This window comes from Leptonotus elevatus, chromosome 15, assembly GCF_054856555.1.
Source record: "Leptonotus elevatus isolate MCC_2025b chromosome 15, RoL_Lele_1.0, whole genome shotgun sequence".
NCBI classification, from domain to species: domain Eukaryota; kingdom Metazoa; phylum Chordata; class Actinopteri; order Syngnathiformes; family Syngnathidae; genus Leptonotus; species Leptonotus elevatus.
The window spans coordinates 8653496-8672548 of NC_141253.1; the positions used below are offsets into that span (position 1 = coordinate 8653496).

General features: G+C 37.8%; 2 protein-coding genes across 7 annotated transcripts in view; one reads left to right on the top strand and one right to left on the bottom strand.

Annotated features, from left to right (window-relative positions):
• The window catches only part of unc13bb (unc-13 homolog Bb (C. elegans)), a 52442-nt gene extending 37554 nt beyond the window's left edge, over positions 1-14888 (bottom strand). For 3 of the 6 annotated variants that reach the window (XM_086096172.1, XM_086096171.1, XM_086096175.1), the window contains exons 1-9: positions 14642-14888; positions 9829-9858; positions 4999-5098; positions 3906-4023; positions 3174-3297; positions 1830-1903; positions 1613-1670; positions 1218-1247; positions 184-394 (exon numbers count right to left, since the gene is read on the bottom strand). In XM_086096172.1, coding sequence (XP_085952298.1) covers positions 184-394; positions 1218-1247; positions 1613-1670; positions 1830-1903; positions 3174-3297; positions 3906-4023; positions 4999-5098; positions 9829-9858; positions 14642-14663 — 767 coding nt within the window. In that variant the 5' untranslated portion in view covers positions 14664-14888. The remainder of the gene's footprint in view (positions 1-183; positions 395-1217; positions 1248-1612; positions 1671-1829; positions 1904-3173; positions 3298-3905; positions 4024-4998; positions 5099-9828; positions 9859-14641) is intronic. The other 3 variants (XM_086096176.1, XM_086096174.1, XM_086096173.1) reach the window with 1 other exon arrangement.
• A 789-nt stretch (positions 14889-15677) lies between these two features.
• Positions 15678-18966, top strand: stoml2 (stomatin (EPB72)-like 2). The gene is made up of 10 exons (XM_086096843.1): positions 15678-15845; positions 16160-16312; positions 16629-16728; positions 16850-16908; positions 16996-17097; positions 17188-17322; positions 17613-17757; positions 17851-17930; positions 18011-18139; positions 18211-18966. Exons 1-10 carry the CDS (start codon positions 15801-15803, stop codon positions 18310-18312), a joined length of 1050 nt encoding a protein of 349 aa, XP_085952969.1. The 5' UTR covers positions 15678-15800; the 3' UTR covers positions 18313-18966.
• The last annotated feature ends 87 nt before the right edge of the window (positions 18967-19053 follow it).

The window sequence follows — 19053 nt, forward strand, 5'->3', positions numbered from 1 at the left end:
TATTTGCGAGTATGTTTGAACGTACTTGTGCATACGTTTGAACATACTTGCAGGTCAAAAATGTTTGGGGAGTTCCACTCTAATCTAGCAATTCCTTTAAAACATTTTTAACACATATAAAGTCAAAGTAGATGCCAGTAGAAATGTTCTTGGCTTTTGTTTGGTTGAATGAGTCAAGTGTACCTGCTTCTCTGGTCTCGGTATTCCAGTTCAAAACTGTGTAAGGAGTCAGTGCATGAGTCTAGGTGGTGGTGCGACCGAGGCCCAATGGGATATTGGTGCACGGAAGAGTTGGGTTGAGCTGTTGTATGGTAACGTGGCGGCAAACTATTACTAGTCTCGCTGCGGTAGTCGCTATCCCGGTCATCTACTGCACTGTCCTGGTCATCCAAAGCTGCAACAAAAGGAAACATCTTATTACCTGAAACACAAGTACAATATTTTTTTGTATAATGGCAAGTCTTTATCACCCATCTTTTGACAAGTTTTCTTGAAATTCCTTCTATATATGAAGGTATCAAAGCAACACAATAACTTCAGATTGCCAACAGGTTGTATAGGCTTTAACTGCCCTCAATGTGTTTAGTGGTAGAAAATGGATGGGTAAGACAGAGATTCTATAAAACAGTAATTGCATGAATGTAATTATCTATTTAACCAGCACAAAGTAGGAAAGGTATATGACAAGGATGGGAATAAGGGCATTGTAGTAGTAAGGAAAGGCCGGTGTAAAACGGAAATACTAACACTTACACAAGTAATCAATGTACAGTGGACATGAAAAGTCTACACACCCCTGTTTAAAAGTCAGGTTCTTGTAATATAAAAAATTTGATCAAGATAAATCGTCAATAAATAAATAAATAAAAACCACTATCATTGTACAACGCATTTGGGAAATATATACAAACTTTCAAGGGGAAAAAAAAACCCAACTACGGTGATGTGGTTGCACAAGTGTGCACACCCCATTACAACTGGATGTGGCTATGTTCAGAATTAACCAATGAGGACAAGCGTATATAAAATTGATGGATGGATCATAATGTCCCACCATTTTTTTATATCACAAAATTCTAGCATTTGAGTAGTAGTGTGTACACTTTTTACATCCACTGTATATGGACAAAATGTTCACGGGGAATATGGAATTAAGGCATGCACAGGGCACTGAGGATTGGCTATGGGAGTTTCAATTAAGTGTTTCTTTTACATACTGAGTGAGTCAGCCCATCCAAAATAGTTGCCTGGTGAAAGTGCAAATATAACAAGTAAGTGGTGAAATCAAGGAGATAGGGGAAGTGAAAATGAAATATTTTGGTGTCTTTGTGTTATTTACTTATACTGAAAGCATTGTTAATACCTACCAATGGCTGTAAAGACTTCAGCTATCAAACTGACACGGAAACCTTTAACAATGTCATGAGGCTGATAGGAATGAATTGGTTTTAGTAATAAACCTTGACAAACGATTTTAAGAATAACAACAACATGTGTCCATGAAGAGAAATAAATCCCCCAGGTAGGGAAGAACAAATGCATGTTAAAGCCTGTGGAATGAGAAAATCTGAGAAATGACTCCATCTAGAGGCTAAAAGTAGAGATTACTCACAGCACTGGGAAGCTGTGGGAGGCAATGGATGGCTGTCAATGTCGTCGTGAAGTGTGTACTGCAAGTGAGACAAACACAATAACAAGCATATTTGTCAGTACAAAAGTACACAAAAGTAGTAAATAGTGATAGGCACCTGGATGACAACCATCATGCAATTTTTTGTCATTTTCTAAAATGGACTAATTTATATTTAAACCTATTCACAATGTCCTACCTCATCATGGATTTCCATGGAATTGATTTGTTCCAGTTTGTCTGTCCAGTACTGTGCCTCATTTTCTGGGATATCTAGTGGCAAAATGCACAAAAAAGGTAACCTTTTATTTTGAGTGGAATATTCCAGAACACCACATAATACACCAGCGTTGATTTCGTTTTATATGAGTGGTTTACAAGTCAGGAAATGAAAATGCGTTAGTTTGTGATTGTCACAATTAGTTATGAAATCACAAATGTCTCACCTGCAGATATACTTGAAATGCCTATGACACTGTATTTGATTTTGTACCATTCAAATTATCTGAAAAATACTCAGCTAAACAGTTAACTGTCTATGGGATGAGAAAAAATGTCATAATACAAAAATGAGACAAAGCAGTTTTTACCAGTTATCAACTCGTATAAGCTCAAAAATTTGAATGTGATCTGAATAAAATTGACTCGTGAGTACTTTATAAAGTATTTTATAAAGTACTTTATATGGCAATATGGCATATGAGGCCGTATGAATTAATGCACCTCTCTAAGCAGCATTGTATGTTTTTAGTTACATTTATAAACTTTAAAATGTAACCTAAGCATTTCCCAAACGTATTAACTTTAAGGGTATGATTACCTTCCATTAAGAGAAAATTATCCTCTATTATCAGATAACCTTTCAAAAGGATTCGACTTTGCTCAGCACACTAGCAGACATTAACACCTACACAGTTACACACATAGGAGAGACATTTAAAGAATTCCTGCTACATAGCTTTAATGGCACAAAGCCACCATGTCCTCCTGCAACCTTAAAGGTGCTTCTCTCGGGGAAGAAGAGTCACCAGACAAGACCTTTGGATCAAAATAATTGAGCCAGACAAGTTGAAATTAATCACCCATACAAAAGTAAAATATTTACTGTCAAGCCAATGGAGAGGAAACCTCCATGGAAGACAAAAAAGGCAATATGATGCCACTGTTTAAATGGTTACGTTAGGTTGACACTACATATTCCTGTATTAGTGAGAAGGGCACCAGGTTGCATGATGACGTCCTCAATCTGTGAGTCATGCCACAGGCAACTTCAATACCAGCTGCTGACATTTCAGTCCACTAAGATTCTGTGGGTCATGACTGATTTGCTCCAGGTTAACACGAATAGCAAGGGTTCTACCTATATTACAATATCCACGTTCTGCAGTGTCAAAGTATTTTGGAATATCTAATAATGATAAAAAAAATGCCACAGAATAAATGAAGGATGAAATTGAATTTAAGCGATTAAGAAAAAATAAGATTAAAGAAATGTATGAAAACCAAAGTCCACAAGAAGATGACTTGAAATTGATTATCTCACCAAAAGGCAGTTCAAAGCGAGTGTCCAGTAAGAGTCGATGAGGGGTCGGGTTTTTGGTGCCGTATATCTCATCTGCTTTAATCAGGACCTCTGCATCTAGGAGAAGCCATTGACCTTGACCTTCCTGCAATTTGGGATTGAGAAGGACATTTAACAAAAATCAGTCAGAACATTTCAAAATTCAGGAAGCATCTGAAAGCATGAATTAACCAACTCTGTGACTATCACTTACAGTTTTTGTAAACTAGACGTAACCGACACAGTGTGCATCAGGGATATTGTAATTTCTCTAGCACTTTAAAATGCAGTATGCATCTTATACATGTTTATATAAGTTTAGAGCTGTGGATTCCCAGCCCGACACACCCTGCAGTACAATGCAACTATGCCATCATGCCAGAAAAATTTCCTGTAAGCAACACATAGTTTATTTTACATTACGACTTGGAGGCAACAGCAATTTACAGTAAGTACTGAATAACTCTCCAAGATGATAAAGCAAAAAAAATAAAAAAAAATAAATTGCAATGACGAAAAGTGCATTTAGAAAATGAGAGCTTTGGATTTTTGAAGAGGATCTCTTAAGTCCAAAGAGAAGACAACTTTATTATCTTACATTCTGTAGGTCTGACACTGCATTTGGATAATGCATTGTGTAGAGTAGACTATGTTTAACCAAAAATATGTGAAATGTCTTAGACTTTTATTATGTATGGCTATTCACATTCTAACCTCCTCTGATTGTTGAATACGTTTCAAAGGGATCCAGGCTGTCCCCACCATGGTGTCCCAGATGAGACCTTTGTTCCACACCTCAACAATGAGCCCAAGATCCAACCGGTTGATCTCACTGTGGAAAACAATAAAATAATAATTTCAATTTCCACAAAATTAGCTGCACTAAGGGAAACTAATTTGAAGGAGGGGAAAAATCATACCGGTAGGGTTCAGTAAATAAACATAGGAAACTGGCGGGGTTCAATACCTCCACCAAGGTTAAGAACCACTGTATTAGTCAAATCCATCCCTGCCTTGTTTTACATTAGCCCTCACTATTCAAAGGGTTCAAATATAGTCTGATGGCTGCAATGAAATTGGACATTCATTTTCAAACGGGAGCCGCATAACAAGAGCATTTGCATACTCTCATCTGTGGTAGTTTACAGCTCGCTCTGGTCCAATCAAAAGAAAGATGAGAGAGATAATCAAAATGAACAGCTAATTGACAAAAAGCACAGGGTTGGGTTGGGGGAGGGGGTGGGGGGGTTCCCATGGTGTCCAGGTGCAGGGATAAAGGCTTTTTGTATCATGTGCTCAAACAAGATAGCGGAATAAATCAGTCATGCAAGGATATGAATTTGAACTAGCAGGCTCTCGTTTAAATTCGCTATACAAATCTTCTACAATCAGTATTTGGCCAAGTAAACAAAATCAACAACCAAACTGTTATGAGTCATGATAAATATTGATATAAAATTATCACCCATCCCTATGACGTGTGCAACACATAACATCAGAGTTCTGTATATCTGACATCATCATGTATTTGATTTTATATGAGTCAGGTCTTCACGTGTTGGATTTCAATGAACACAAACTCCGGTTACTGGTATTAGAGGGTGTGGAACAACAAACACTGGCACTCATATAGCTCTCTGATCACTATGGGTACCTTTCACGATGTGCGATGAGGAAAGTAAACAGTTGAATAACAAGGAGGAATAACAAAGTCACAGTTTACTCAAAATACACAGAAGACTGCAATTTTGAGTAGACATACAGCATAAAACATAACGTTGAATATCTTCCAAGTTCATGTACTTACAACATGAAATCTTGTTCCCAGGAAGGCTGATCCCCTCGCACGGTGATTGTCGTGCTTTTGACATTCTGCACCTTCAGAGTCACATAAGTGTTGAATTTGTCTGAAACAACAAGGATGAAATAATACAGTTGGACTCAAAAACAATTCTTAAAAGACCACAAAGAATTTTCTCAACCATTCAAAGGCCCATTTATTGAAGTCAGTCAGGCCATGTGATAATACTGGAATATTTAAAATTACTACTATTACAGTAATTTATGGACTATAAGGCGCACCTGACTATAAGCTGCACTAGCTAAATTTGGGTGAATACTCGAGTTTGTTACACATATATGCGACTGTAAGCCGCAGGTGTTTTAATGTTACCACACCGGGTTCCCGCTACTTTCTTTTCCATAACGAGGGCACAAATTGTCTCGCTCTCGTTCTGTCTCTCCTACTGTATTTGGGCTCACTTGGTTTGTTTTGCTCTGCCTTTATAGTGCGCCCCCTTGTGATTTGATGGATAAGCCGCACCTTTGTATAAGCCGCAGGTTTGAATGCAAGTGAAAAAGGTAGCGGCTTATAGTCCAGAAATTACTGTAAGTATATGCTCATGACTTGTGAGCTAGAGAGAAAAAAAACTATATTCCATTGTTCTCATTTTGACATTGCAGCAGGATGCAAAAAAATGCACATAAAATGTTCACACCCAGAGATTGCGGTCACACTCGGGTAGTATTACCGAAAGGCAACGAAAGCCTGCCCCAGCTGTTTACACTGGGCGGAATCAAACTTTAAAAAGACAAAAACAAACAAAAAGGAGGTGCATATTTTGTCCTGTTCATAAAGTGTTCACATCAGTATTTTTTCATTGGACGAATGACTGTACAGTACAATAGATATGTATGCACGTTTATTTATGAATATAAAAAAACTGAGATATCATGAAAACCTTTAGCAACATATTTCAAACAGCGCTGGTGCCTGCAAAACTCAATTCTCCCATAAACACACATCCAGCCATCCTTTCAGGAACTCCGTTTAAAGAAGCTAAAAGCATAACTAAACTAACCTCCTTGATGGAATTTAAAAAATATATATTTAGAGTAGACACACCCACGCATGGCGTGCATGCACACACACATACATACATGTACACACATGTGCGCACACTCACACACAAACTATGGGAAAAACTAAGCAAGGGATCAGCTGCTTGGTTGCAGTCTTGTGACACTTTCAGGTTACCCCAGAAACACCGTCAAAACATTTACCCTGCCTTCAACAAAGCAGCCAGCAAATAATGGATTTCAAAGACCCATAACAGGTACCTGTTTTTATTTTATTACTGCCTGAAACAAAAGAAATGACACTGAGAGACCCTGGCAGCAGTCTAAAAGTGATGTCGTGTCTACAAGAGCAAAAGTGACAGAGCACAGACCTAATCACTGTCTCAAGGGGACAGGAAGCCAAAGAAAATACATTATTATAAAAGGAGCCAGGGGGATGCTCAAACCATTCTCTAATTAGATTTATATCATTAGCCTAGGATGTGCCACACTTGGGTTGGCTTCCATGAATAGAAGAGATGAGATAAGGAAGAGGTTGTGTGGATTAGATCAACACCACTTAGAACTGCAGCTGTGGGGCCTTTGCAGCAGATACTGTCCACTATAGACTGCCTGCCACAATTAGAAGCGACGCTGACCTAGCACAATGGGGAATGGCAAAAGCATGCAACTACAGCAAAAAATATATAGTTTGACAACAACGTTTATTTTAGTTCACAAAGACACTATATTTTCTCAAAAGTGAATGCTCAATGTTGCCAAAATGAAATGCTCGACAGAATTAACCAAACTATTACCTTGGTCAATAATAAGGAAGACATATCAATAAATAAATTGACTGTAGGTGATTGTCAAGAAATGTGCTGACTGGTGAAATCATTGTTGATGGCAACTAATTGACTGCACGGGTGACATTTTGATTCAACTCCCGCTTAGGTTTGTTCGGCACCCACGGCATTTACCTACATGCTGAATTTTTTGGGTGGAACCAACACCTATTCTCCATGGAAAACACTTGGAGGTTTATCACTGTTTTATTAAATAATTGTTGGGGTATAAAATTTATCTATCTATTTTTCTTCCTTCCCCAGTGGATGGATAGAACAGTATTGCTGGCATTATTAAAGATGGCAAGATGTTGGGTTTACTCCCAAAGTTATTTTTTTGTTTTTGAGATACTTGGGTTCCTGAGACTGTCCACTTATCCAAGTCATGCATCTCCATCCACTATTGATGGATGCTGTTTTCCCCGCCTTCATAAATTAGTCAGGAAAACTCAGGCAGTCGAAAGACTGACATTTTGAATTCCGACCTCTTATTGACAACGCATTCAACAGAAAACATATCCAGGACGGATTTCAACCTTTGCTGGTCAATTCATCATTCTCCAGTCTGGTTCTGAGTTGAAAACATGTACTAACCCAACAAAACAAATCTCTTATCAAGCTCAAGCTTCCTGACGTAGTGAGTGGAAAACCAGGCAGTAGCATATCCAAGGTTATTTTAAGTTGGACACATTCATCCAGAAAGCTAATGTTCCAAATTGAGGCCTAAATGAAGGTGTGGGGAAAATACAAAGCAAACACGTCACACACAAGCCCTGTGTACACAAAGAGGGAGAAAGGTCACAAGTGTTCTGTACTTACGCAGAAAAGACAGGACTGCCGGTAATAATGAATTCAGCCTTATTGCTGAATGATCGCTGGACAATAAAAATACAGGTAAATGTATTTCCTTTATCATACTAGGCTTTAAATAATTTGCCTTAACCGCTGCTTTTGGACCAACAACCACTAAATATTACATGCTGAATGTACAGTTAAGACCGTATAGTCATATAATGAAAACGTTGGTGTTTAAAAATACAGGTATATACATTTAAAATACTTTTATTGTCAATAAGGTCAGTTACAGACAGAAAGCAGCCCAAGAACATAAACAAGTGTATGAAAAGTCTACACCCCCTGTTCAAAGCCCAGGTTTTTGTGATGTCAAAAAAAAAGAAAGATTAAGGTGAATCATCTCAAAACCTTTTCCACCATTAATGGAATCTATAACCTGCACAACTCAATTGAAAACAATCAATCTTTAGAGAGTTAGAATAAGAAAAATAATTGCCAAGGCATTAAATAATATACTCTAGAACATAGTGAAGAAAGTAGTTAAGCAGAGAAAATATAGAAAAAGAAAGAAAGAAAGAAAATAGAAAAATAATTGGACATACCTTCAAAGCTAATGAAAAGACAAGAGAAAAAAATGATCAGGGAGGCTGCCAAAAGGCCAACATCAAGGAGGGAGATGAAGGAATTTCTGGAACGTCTGGCTGTTTAGTACAACAATCTCCATCCTTCTTCAATATGTGTGGGCAATGGGGCAGTGTGGTGCAATAGGAACTTGAGCTCACAAAGAAGAGACCCACTTGAAATTTACCCAAAGCATATGGTGAGAATCTTTTATGGTTCGGGTAAAACATCTTGGCCATAATTCCAAAAAGGTGTAAACAACGTTGATCATCACTAAAACAACACTATACCCGTGTATGCTGTGTGGTATTGTTTTTCTTCAGCTGTAACTGGGGCATGGAGGGAATTCTAGTTAAGCCCGTCTCACTGAACGGCGCATGATTGTGAGGGTGCGCACATGCAGCGAATGTTGCTTTTTCGGCAGGCTTCCTTCAGTGTTGCAAAACGTTGCAAACACACATTATGTCAGTTTTTTTTTTTTTTACTTGGCCTCTCGATAATATTCAATTTTTTCTTTCCAACTAATTTCTAAAGGTTGTAGTTCACATTAATGGTGGAAAAAAACTCTCATCCTAGTCTAATTTTTTATACCACAAAAACCTGCCATTTGAAAGTGGGTGTGAAGAGTTTTTTCTATCCATTGCATGTTTACAAAGACAAAAGGATTAAGTGAATTATCCATGATGTTTGCTTTGGGGCAGGTGTTACACGTGGTGTGGTCCAGAGGAGGGAAGAGCCTCATAAAATACACACAAGACTTACACAGGGTAATTATCAAAACTAAATATCCTCGGCAACAGAGACTTGTTCTCTTTAACAAAAGGCAGAGGTCAGTTTGTGATTGAATGTAAAATGAATGTAAAATATCATTGTCACATCTGAAGTCGCTGTGACTCTGTCGCTGCTGTTGGCTTCTTTGGCAAGACACGCCACAAGGCTTAAAAGATAGGTGTGAGGTTAAACGAGGGATTGGCATAGGTGGAGAGCAGAGGGATTTGGTCTGAGAAGACAACGATCTTAAGTCACATGCTGGCATCGAAGGACACAAAGGTTACATCATGTCAAACAAAACCTTGACTATAAACACAGCTAATCTTTGCAATAACGAACATTTAAGAGTTTATATATATAAATAAATAAATAAATAAATAAATAGAGAGAGAGAGAGAGAGAATTTTAAATACGTTCTAAACATTGACGGCCATTTGAGAGGGCCCTCTTTACCTTAATGTCTTTAGAGCAACACTCTTCAATAAATTTTCAAAATTACCTATACTAAAATAAGTGCTATATTATGCTAATAGATCAACAAACCAGCCAGATATATATATATATATAGCATGTACAAATTACAAGTTTCTATTACAGTTAGTGTGATACAAGCTTCTCAGCAAGTGCTAATCCATCTAGGACGATTTTACCCTACCTGGCTCACATTTCATCTGAAAACCCGCCTGCAAACAAAGCGTTCAGCCTAAAGCGAACATTGTAAATGTGTGACCATGCGGAAAAGCAACGTTTGTGAAAGCACTCACCAGAAGGTCCGTGGAGCTTGGCTTTTTTCACTGCAAATAAAGAATGCAGAACAGTTTTAGTTAAGAGACCCATATATAGTGTAAAATTCATTCAAATTCAGCCATCTTAACAAGAGTCAGAAACATAGCTCGAGTCATTGTTACAGACGGGTAAGGACTTCAAAAAATAGAAAAGCCCGTTTACAAACTTTACAGTGGAAAAGTACACTTTTATATCGTGGTTAGAGTAGTGGGGCTGCATAGAGCATATTATTTTAAAGAAATGTTTTCTGTTAACTTCCCCTTTAACAACACTTCTGATTGAATACTCGTTTGTTTATATTATAGTACAGCTGTCATGTTAGAAATGCCTACTATTGGTCTTGTACTTACTACTGTTTTAATTTGACATCTTGCTAGACTCCCAGGCAAAAAGCTACCACACATGCGTATAAACAAAAAGGTATCCACATTTTATTTTTTCTAATGAACAGTGCAGAGAAAGCTGGAGCACAAGAAGTAAATAGTTGTGGTAACTTGTGCGTGTATCGGCCTATATTTAGGCATGAATAACATCTCGACTCAGGAGCAATTGTTATTGAAGCCTGACAACGTCATTAATATGCAAACAAAGGTTCCGTGACCCGGGACACATGATTACATAAGCACAGCCATGCAGACAGATGAACAAACCAGGCTCATGACGTCACCGCAAGCAACATCGCCATTCAATATGAAGCTTTATAAAAAATAGAGCTGAGGTGAGATACTTCTTTAAAATTTGTCATTATTATAAGCACAAGTCTTCTCGAATCAAAAAGTAGGTTTAATAGAAAAATTAACTTAAGCTAATTTTAGGATCATGATCATTACAAGTAGGCTACATTAAATGCTAGGTATTTTTCCACCATTACCACAGAGGTTTGTTGGCACTTATCATTTCCTGATACCGTGCTATTTTGAGACAATGTAACCTTCAGGTATTACAAAACCAATTTGGACTGTTATCAATATATATATTTTTTTAGAATTACTGCATGTACTAATATGTATGGATTAAATTAGTGGACAACATACATTTTTTGGGTGGGGTATAGAAAAAAAAGATTTACATATAGCTTTCATTAAACTAGAGCAAGAAGTTGCCCTAATTACTCTGAACATATATTAATATTTAGATCTGCATTTGATTACAATTGAAATACTGTACACTTTTTGAATATCCCTTAACACCAACCTTTTTACTATCAGGATAGACCTGAACAGCTGTGTCACACAACAAACAGACAGCTAACAATGGCACATTAAATATTGGGGAGTGGATAAGAAGCACATTAGGTAACAAAAGCTACAAAAAAAAACCTCCTGAAAGTGGTAAAAATTTTGCTTTGCTTTATTTTTCAAATGCCCATCTTTATTCTCTTGATGCAGCGACATTACAATGTTTGGGATTGAAGTGCTTTAGCGGGGATTACTAGTGATTGCTGTGGCAGTGTTCAGGCATATAACCTACTAAACCTCTGGAGCTTTAGATGGCAGATGGGCCGAAACAGGATGATGGAGGCACAAATGACACTTACATATTTGAATGCAACATCTCCTGCTCAGTCAGCGCACACTAGTTCTGTTTCCTCATAACTGGGTGGTTTGATTCTTTAGGATTTGATTGGAAAAGGTCCCAAAAATAAAAAAAAAATTCTTCATCTTTCAATAAATCAATTGAATGAGGGGAAAAGTGCTTTTTGGGGGGGGTTAAGTAATGATGTGATACATCATTATTTATTAAATTCTATAAGAAACATGCAAAACTGCCATTTCTACCACCAAGGTATTTCCTAACTCGTTAATTCCTCGAGAGGTGGAAAGGGGTGGGGGACTTTCCACTAAACACTCTCATTTGCATGACGTTATTGCACAGGCCTGAGGGCAATGAAGCATTGGGCGCTAATAGTGGAAACATGTTTATCATGGTCCGTAAATCTATTAAGGTCACGATTTGGTTGGGTCAAATTTATTGTTTCTGACTGCAACCATGTCCCCCTCTTTTTTTGTAATACTTTTTCTCTCTTTATATCATAAAATGAAATGTATTTATTTTGTTAGCAAGACTCCATTTGGGGTGTTTGCATTGGAGATGTCACAGAAGGCAGCAGGCACACTTTTGTTTCACTTTCAATTAAGTACTCGTTTCCCTTGACAATACATATTCCAATTAAAACCACATTTGAACAATATTCGGAGCCACTACCGCGTACACCCACACTACGCGGACGGGAAAAACAAAACCACATTGTGCTGTATTTGCAGGAAAACGGGAACAGGAAGTGACACTATGCTCTCCTAAGCAGTGCACTTCCGCTGGTGCCGGCGGCTATGATCAGGTGGAGAGAAACAGAGAGCACGAGAGAGAGAGAGAGAGAGAGAGAGAGAGAGAGAGAGAGAGAGAGAGAGAGAGAGAGAGAGAGAGAGAGCAACAGATGGTCAGGGGATTACATCCACAATCTCAAAGCGCTCTCCCTGTCTCTGCCTCGTTCTCGCATAATTCCACTACGCTGCTGCTCGACACACTAAACCTCTCCCTGTGCAGTTGTATTATTTCAAGTCTTGCACGGAATCAAATTTTTGTCAGAATCATTTTCTTACATATTACTTATCTGGGCTCACACTCAATAAACACAATGTTTTTCTGACGGGAAATAAAAAAGTGCCTGTTGCACATATACTGTACAGTAAATACACATGCAAGCAGGCAACTCAAGCAGCGGGTACAGTGTTTGACTTGGCAGATTGAAGATACACAAATTAAATTAAAAAGTTAAAACCTTATGAATATTGTCAGCTCACCATTATAACACACGTCACTGGCATTTTGTAGTGAGATCTTTAATGCATGACATTTTACTTTGGTTGTTGCTATTTGTATTTACAATCTGCAATGCCATATAGTACAAACCGTGTGGTTGCTGATGTTATCCTTTTATATATTCAAAATTATTAAATATATTGCAATATTTTTAGGGATTTATTTGAGGAATATCAGAATATGTGATAATTTTAGTCATGATAATGATGGTTGGAAATTTTCACAACTGCTACTCTCAGTTATATGCAGTAAAAAAAAAAATCCAAGTCATTTCTTATTTTAACTACATGCTAGTCTGTGAGATCATTAAATATTGTTTTGCTTTCAATGGGAATTCATACTGAGCTGGCATTTCCATATGGTGGCACCAACTAAGCATTATAAAATAATCTTGATGATGATGATAATAATGATAATGATAATGATAATAATACAAAACCTGTATTTTAGATTTTAAAATACTACTAATTACTGTAGTACGGGGGACGGGTGGGATTCCTAGTCGGGCGGTGCGGGCCAGAAAATTCTGGCTGCCCGCCAGCCCTGTAAAGCACTGGGGGAAACCCTGTTTGTCTGTCAGCTGAAAGAGGCTTTAACTGCTTGAAAATAGTAACTAAGATTTACCCCCAAAACTGTGATTCAATTTGATCATAAAATCTTTTTTTGGGGGGTCAGAGATGTTTTTGTGTCAATAAACGAAAACCCATAACCATAATTATGCATCATCATCATCATCATCATCATCATCATCATCTTCATCTTCATCATCACAGCTACTACAGTCTCGCATGCCGCCCCCCCAAGTCACCACAACTAAAATTCAACATTAATTGCAGCTGACTTGACAATACAGTACGCACTCGAAACCTCTCACAACAAATACGTGTCTTGTGAAGTGCTCACCACTGAGACAGAACCCAGACACAACCATGACAATATGCGCGTCCAATCAGCCCTGGCCTTTGATTGACTGTCAGTCTCACCCACATGTCCACATGTTATGTTAAACCACTTGTGTGTTAAGTAAGACATTGCCATGGAGATGAAGCTTCTTGACTAGCAATAAATAAGCGACATTGTCCAGCTGTTATCAGGGGATGAGTCACCACATCAACTCAAGATACATCTTTCAGTTTATCTTGATCAGCATAAGCCCCCCACCCCCCACCCCCCGCCTTTCATTTGCTGAAACAATAAATCAATGGGTGATGCTCAAATACAGAAATTGGTTCCATTACAGACAATGGCTCGAGGATTCACTTGTAGCATGTTGCATAAACACTGACCCTAGCTGAAAGTCTACCAAATGTCACATCATGAATGGCCAATGGGGTGAAACATGGCGACCTTTATATGGTTCACCCTGTAAGGAAGTCTATTCTGACTAATGCTATCAACCAGATGAGTGCATGTGGATCCAATATAATACTGCCGTACTGCAATTCCTTGTCCAATTCAATGCAGACTCCTAGAATAGTTTTTGACACAACTTTGAAATATTTCTCACAAACTTTCACCTAACAGTATCTGGATTTGTGATTGTGAAGTGAGTTATGTTTGAACAAATGTTATTTATTTCATTTGCACAGGTACAAGGACGTCAATTTGAATCGGATTGACACATAAATATTACTCATCTATATATAAAAGTATTTTGAGGAGGACTGGATTGTATATTTACTTATGTTACCATTGTTTTTAACCTAATTTCACTTTCTCAATACAAATACAGAGAGTTCTGTTTCAACATAATGTGGAAACTTGTCTATAAAAACAACAATCAATAAAATGTAACAATAATATTTGTAAACACTATAAATTGCATTCTAGCTTACCTCGCGCATGCTTTATACAATCTGTACAGTTTTCGTCGGCATTTAAAGATGCATGCAATGAAGCGCAGTGCCCCTCTGAGACATACAGCAGGTTTTGACCCTGTTTAACTTAGAAATAAAACAAAACAAAACTTACCTCTCACACAAAGTAACGACATTAGCGCTTCCAACAGCAATCCAGTAGTTTCACTCACTTCGGAAAGAAAGCAGACGCTTGAAAGTAATTAAGCGAGTGTGGTAACATGGTACCCGCTAATTAATTAATTTACATAGTCATAGACCCTTTCGTTTATGGAAACTACAGGTGCAGTACTTTCCCGACAAGCGAGTAAAGCAAATTTCGGAGCAGGACGATTAAAACTACCATAAAAGCAGCCGCCTGAGTGTCAATTTGAGCAAACAGTGGGAGGGGACGGGCGAAACAGAACATGTGATTAACGTCATTTTTAGCCAATAGAAACTCAATATTTTCTAAAAAGGCGTGGTTAGACAAATTACTCTGACCAATCGGACTACGGATGATTAGAGAAGAGACAGGTGACGCAGGCTAAACCAGATCTGAATAAATCTGGCTTTATATACAATTACACACTATTGAAACGTATTTTTGAATAAAAATTGCTTCGAGTACGATACACAGAAGTCGTAAATGAAAATAAATTATCCAAATATTAACTCTCGAGAAGTCTGAAAACTCGGAATTATCAAAAATAAACTCCGGAAAAATAAATAAATTAATTCATTAATTAAAAAAAAAATCAACTCAATGTCGCCACTCTGTGCATCTAGCCATGTACTACATTAATCTGAGGCACTAACAAAAGAAGAATAAAAACACTTTTCCTTGCGGGGATGGTTACTTACATGCTGTACTTTACTTACAATTTCAATATGTTGTTGTCATTACGTTTATTTATTTTATTTTTTTAATAAATGGGTGTTTATGTGCATTTTATTTAGTTTGTTTCCCCATAACAAGTGCACCGTACGTTGTATTGTTGCTTCAAAAGAACAAAAAACTACACGTATAAAAGTATATTTGTAGGCTGACAAATTAAAATAAACTTTTTGCAGCAATCTATCAATATTATTTAATTTTTCATTGATTGCTGCGAGGTAGCGGAACTAAAGTTGCCACCTTGTTGTTTCCCGTTGTGGCGGACTTTCTACCATTGCACAAATGATGTAACTTCCATGATAGGTCACAGATGAGTGGGGAGTTCTTGTGAATGGAGTCTAGTTTTATTTAGGAATTCCAATTACATATTATCGTTCATTCATTATTTTTACTTTACATGATGATACGAACACTGTTCCGCAGTGGCGGGTCTCTTCTCCAGGTAAATTCAAATAGTGCATTTGCTGTTTACTGTGCATTTATCTGACGCGAACGCGTGCACAATTCAAACTCATCGGTTGTCGTACAGGAAAGATGGACTACTTACCAATGAGTAAAGTCACTCATTTTGTGACCATTTTCACGACCGAATTGGGCTGGACCGTTAGGATTCTAATTGATAATTTGGTCTTTACCTGATTTGCCGCTCAGTTTGCAGCCAACACGTATCGCCATTGAAATAAAACTTGTCGAACGAACTTGAATGTGCAATTATTCTGCAATCTAAAGTATTATGTATGTGTGTGTGTTTTATAGCAAAGTGGACGAACAGTTCCAAGGTTGTGGGTGTCCCCAGTTCAGCAGCGATGGGCGTCCAATCTGCCTATGAACACGATGGTCCTGTTTGTACCCCAGCAGGAAGCGTGGGTGGTGGAGAGAATGGGTCGCTTCCATCACATCCTAGAACCGGTATTTTTCCACTTTTTTTTTTTAAATTCCCTTTTCAATCAATTCAGTGTGTGATCAGTGAGTGACATTTTAAGATTGAAACCTCGTAGATTAAGCACTTTGGCAACAAACGCAAAGCAGCCTAAAGCAGAACCCACTTAATGTGTGGTGCAGCTAAAAAATGGATTATTGGCTGTGGTAATGGAGCACTGATTACTAAAAAAATTATTTGCTTGCAACATGGTGTTCTTAGCCAGGGGTACAGCATACATTCAAAAGATACGGAAACATGTTTGCATCACGTTTGCTAAATACTCTCCTTGTTGACCTTCTGTAGGGGTTAAATTTCCTCATACCAGTACTTGACCGAATCCGCTATGTGCAAAGCCTCAAAGAAATAGTCATCGATGTCCCAGAGCAGTCTGCAGTATCTTTAGGTAAGTAATTTTGTCATGTATTTTATGCTGTGCAAACTGTTTACCCCTCAAGCACACACATTTGACTCAATAAAATATGTTTGGATATATTTTGCAATTGTATTCCTAATTTGTTTTACAGATAATGTAACTCTACAGATTGATGGAGTTCTGTATTTAAGGATCCTGGACCCTTTCAAAGTAAGATTTTAAAATGGATGTGTCGATTAAATTTTCTGCTCCTCTGTCAATGATTTTTTTTTTTTAAATGCACATTGTCCACCCCAGGCTAGTTATGGTGTTGAGGATCCTGAATACGCTGTCACACAGCTGGCACAGACCACCATGCGTTCAGAACTGGGCAAACTCACACTGGACAAAGTGTTTCGGGTAATGAGTCAGGACATGCTGTTACATCTAACCTCCTTAACAACAATATAAGAATTATATATATATATATATATATTGTTTCCTCTCAAGGAAAGAGAGTCCCTTAACTCCAACATTGTTCACTCCATCAACCAAGCTTCAGATGACTGGGGAATCCGTTGCTTGCGGTATGAAATTAAAGATATACACGTCCCGCCTCGTGTGAAGGAATCAATGCAAATGCAGGTGAGGTTTCAAGGAGATTCTGAAGTTACCCAAAGTGCTAATCTACATCTACATATGTTAGATTTTCTTAAAAAAAAGTTATTGAGGGTAAAAGAATTAAACAACCCTTAATAGAAAAATGGCAAACTTATGTCATATTTTTATTCACATTTCTTTTCTTAACACACTGGCTTGTGAACGTGCTGTAATTTGACAAATAAAAACATGCAGAGACAATCATTAGTGAGTGACCATAATTTTTGCTGTATTTGTTGACCATGTGCAATGTTTTGCCATACAATATTCTACAGGTAGAGGCCGAACGTAAGAAGAGAGCCACGGTGCTAGAGTCTGAAGGAACAAGGGAATCGGACATTAATGTTGCAGAAGGACATAAACAAGCTCAGATTCTTGCCTCCGAGGGTGAAAAACAGGAACAGATCAACAAAGCGGCCGGTAGGTGCATTCAATAAATCATCTTCCATGCTAGCGTTATGGCTATAAGCACAATGTCAATTACTGTCTATTACTGAAAATATTTGCCTCCAGGTGAAGCCCAAGCAGTCATAGCCAAAGCTGAGGCCAAAGCCAAGGCCATCCGTGTTCTATCTGATGCCCTGGCTGAACAGGTGAAGAGTAGTTTTATCAAGTCTCCTTTAAATGGGTTCAGCAAAATTTTAAACTTCTCCTTGTTCATTTTCTCATGCAGAATGGAAATGCGGCAGCCTCACTTAGCGTGGCTGAGCAGTATGTGTCTGCGTTTTCCAACCTTGCCAAAGAGTCCAATACTGTCCTTCTCCCATCAAATACAGGGGACATTAGCAGCATGGTTGCTCAGGTATGCATGTGAAAACAGACAAGATGTTTCCAGATTTAATTTGATGATTAATGATATTTCCCTGCCTTCAGGCCATGGCCGTTTATGGTACATTAGCAAAGACAAGTCCGAAGATCCAACCAGGAAAAATGGAGAAGAGTGAAGATGTTTTGAATGAACCGGAATGTAAATAGCGCAGGACACAATCAGTAAACTCAAACAAAACACAGAGCAGAATCAGATGAAGCATAATTCCAATGGATGGCCGTTGAAGTGTTGTATTAGCGAGTATGATGACAAACTATTCTTGCCTGGAGTTGCAGGAGTGGAATTTTCACGGACTCTACTTTTCCAATCGTTACTGTCACATCAGCAATTATTCTGAATGCAATGACTTTTGGATGCTGCTCGTGTTTAGATTTACTGTGCATCCCAGCTTCGTTTTCTGAAAATTAAGGCCTCTAGTAATAATTTTCACGCTATTTTGGTTCATCAATGTGGAAATGTGATTTGGCAAAACTGGGGCAAGACAATTTTAATTAACTTCTTCATAGAAATCTAAGTGAAGAAGACATTTTTTTCTACTGCAGTAGCTTTGAGTTGCAACATGTCCCGATGTCTCAGCAAGTGGGAGTACGTGTTTCTGTGGGATAAATTCAGTTAATCATATTAAAGTACAGTAGTAAGCACCAACATAATACCAAACCATTTAAAGAGGTAAACTTTTTTTTTTATCGGAAATACTTTCCCTTTGTTCTGTAGTTAGTAAATAAACGCTGTGCCCAACATTCTCATTTTTATTCAGCCCTTGTCTATGGATGTATTTAATAAATTTCAAATATACTGTATATTTTTTTGCTTTTTCTCAAATTGTGTTTCTACTGTGTGGAGTAATTATTTAAACAAAAAAACATGAAGTGAATGTGAGTGTGCGT

Excerpts from the sequence above, each read along its gene's own strand:
- stoml2 (XM_086096843.1), top strand. The coding sequence starts at position 15,801 with ATGATGATACGAACACTGTTCCGCAGTGGCGGGTCTCTTCTCCAG. Across the intron at positions 15,846-16,159 it reads GTGGCGGGTCTCTTCTCCAG|CAAAGTGGACGAACAGTTCC; the intron begins GTAAATTCAAAT and ends TGTGTTTTATAG. Across the intron at positions 17,323-17,612 it reads AGGAATCAATGCAAATGCAG|GTAGAGGCCGAACGTAAGAA; the intron begins GTGAGGTTTCAA and ends AATATTCTACAG.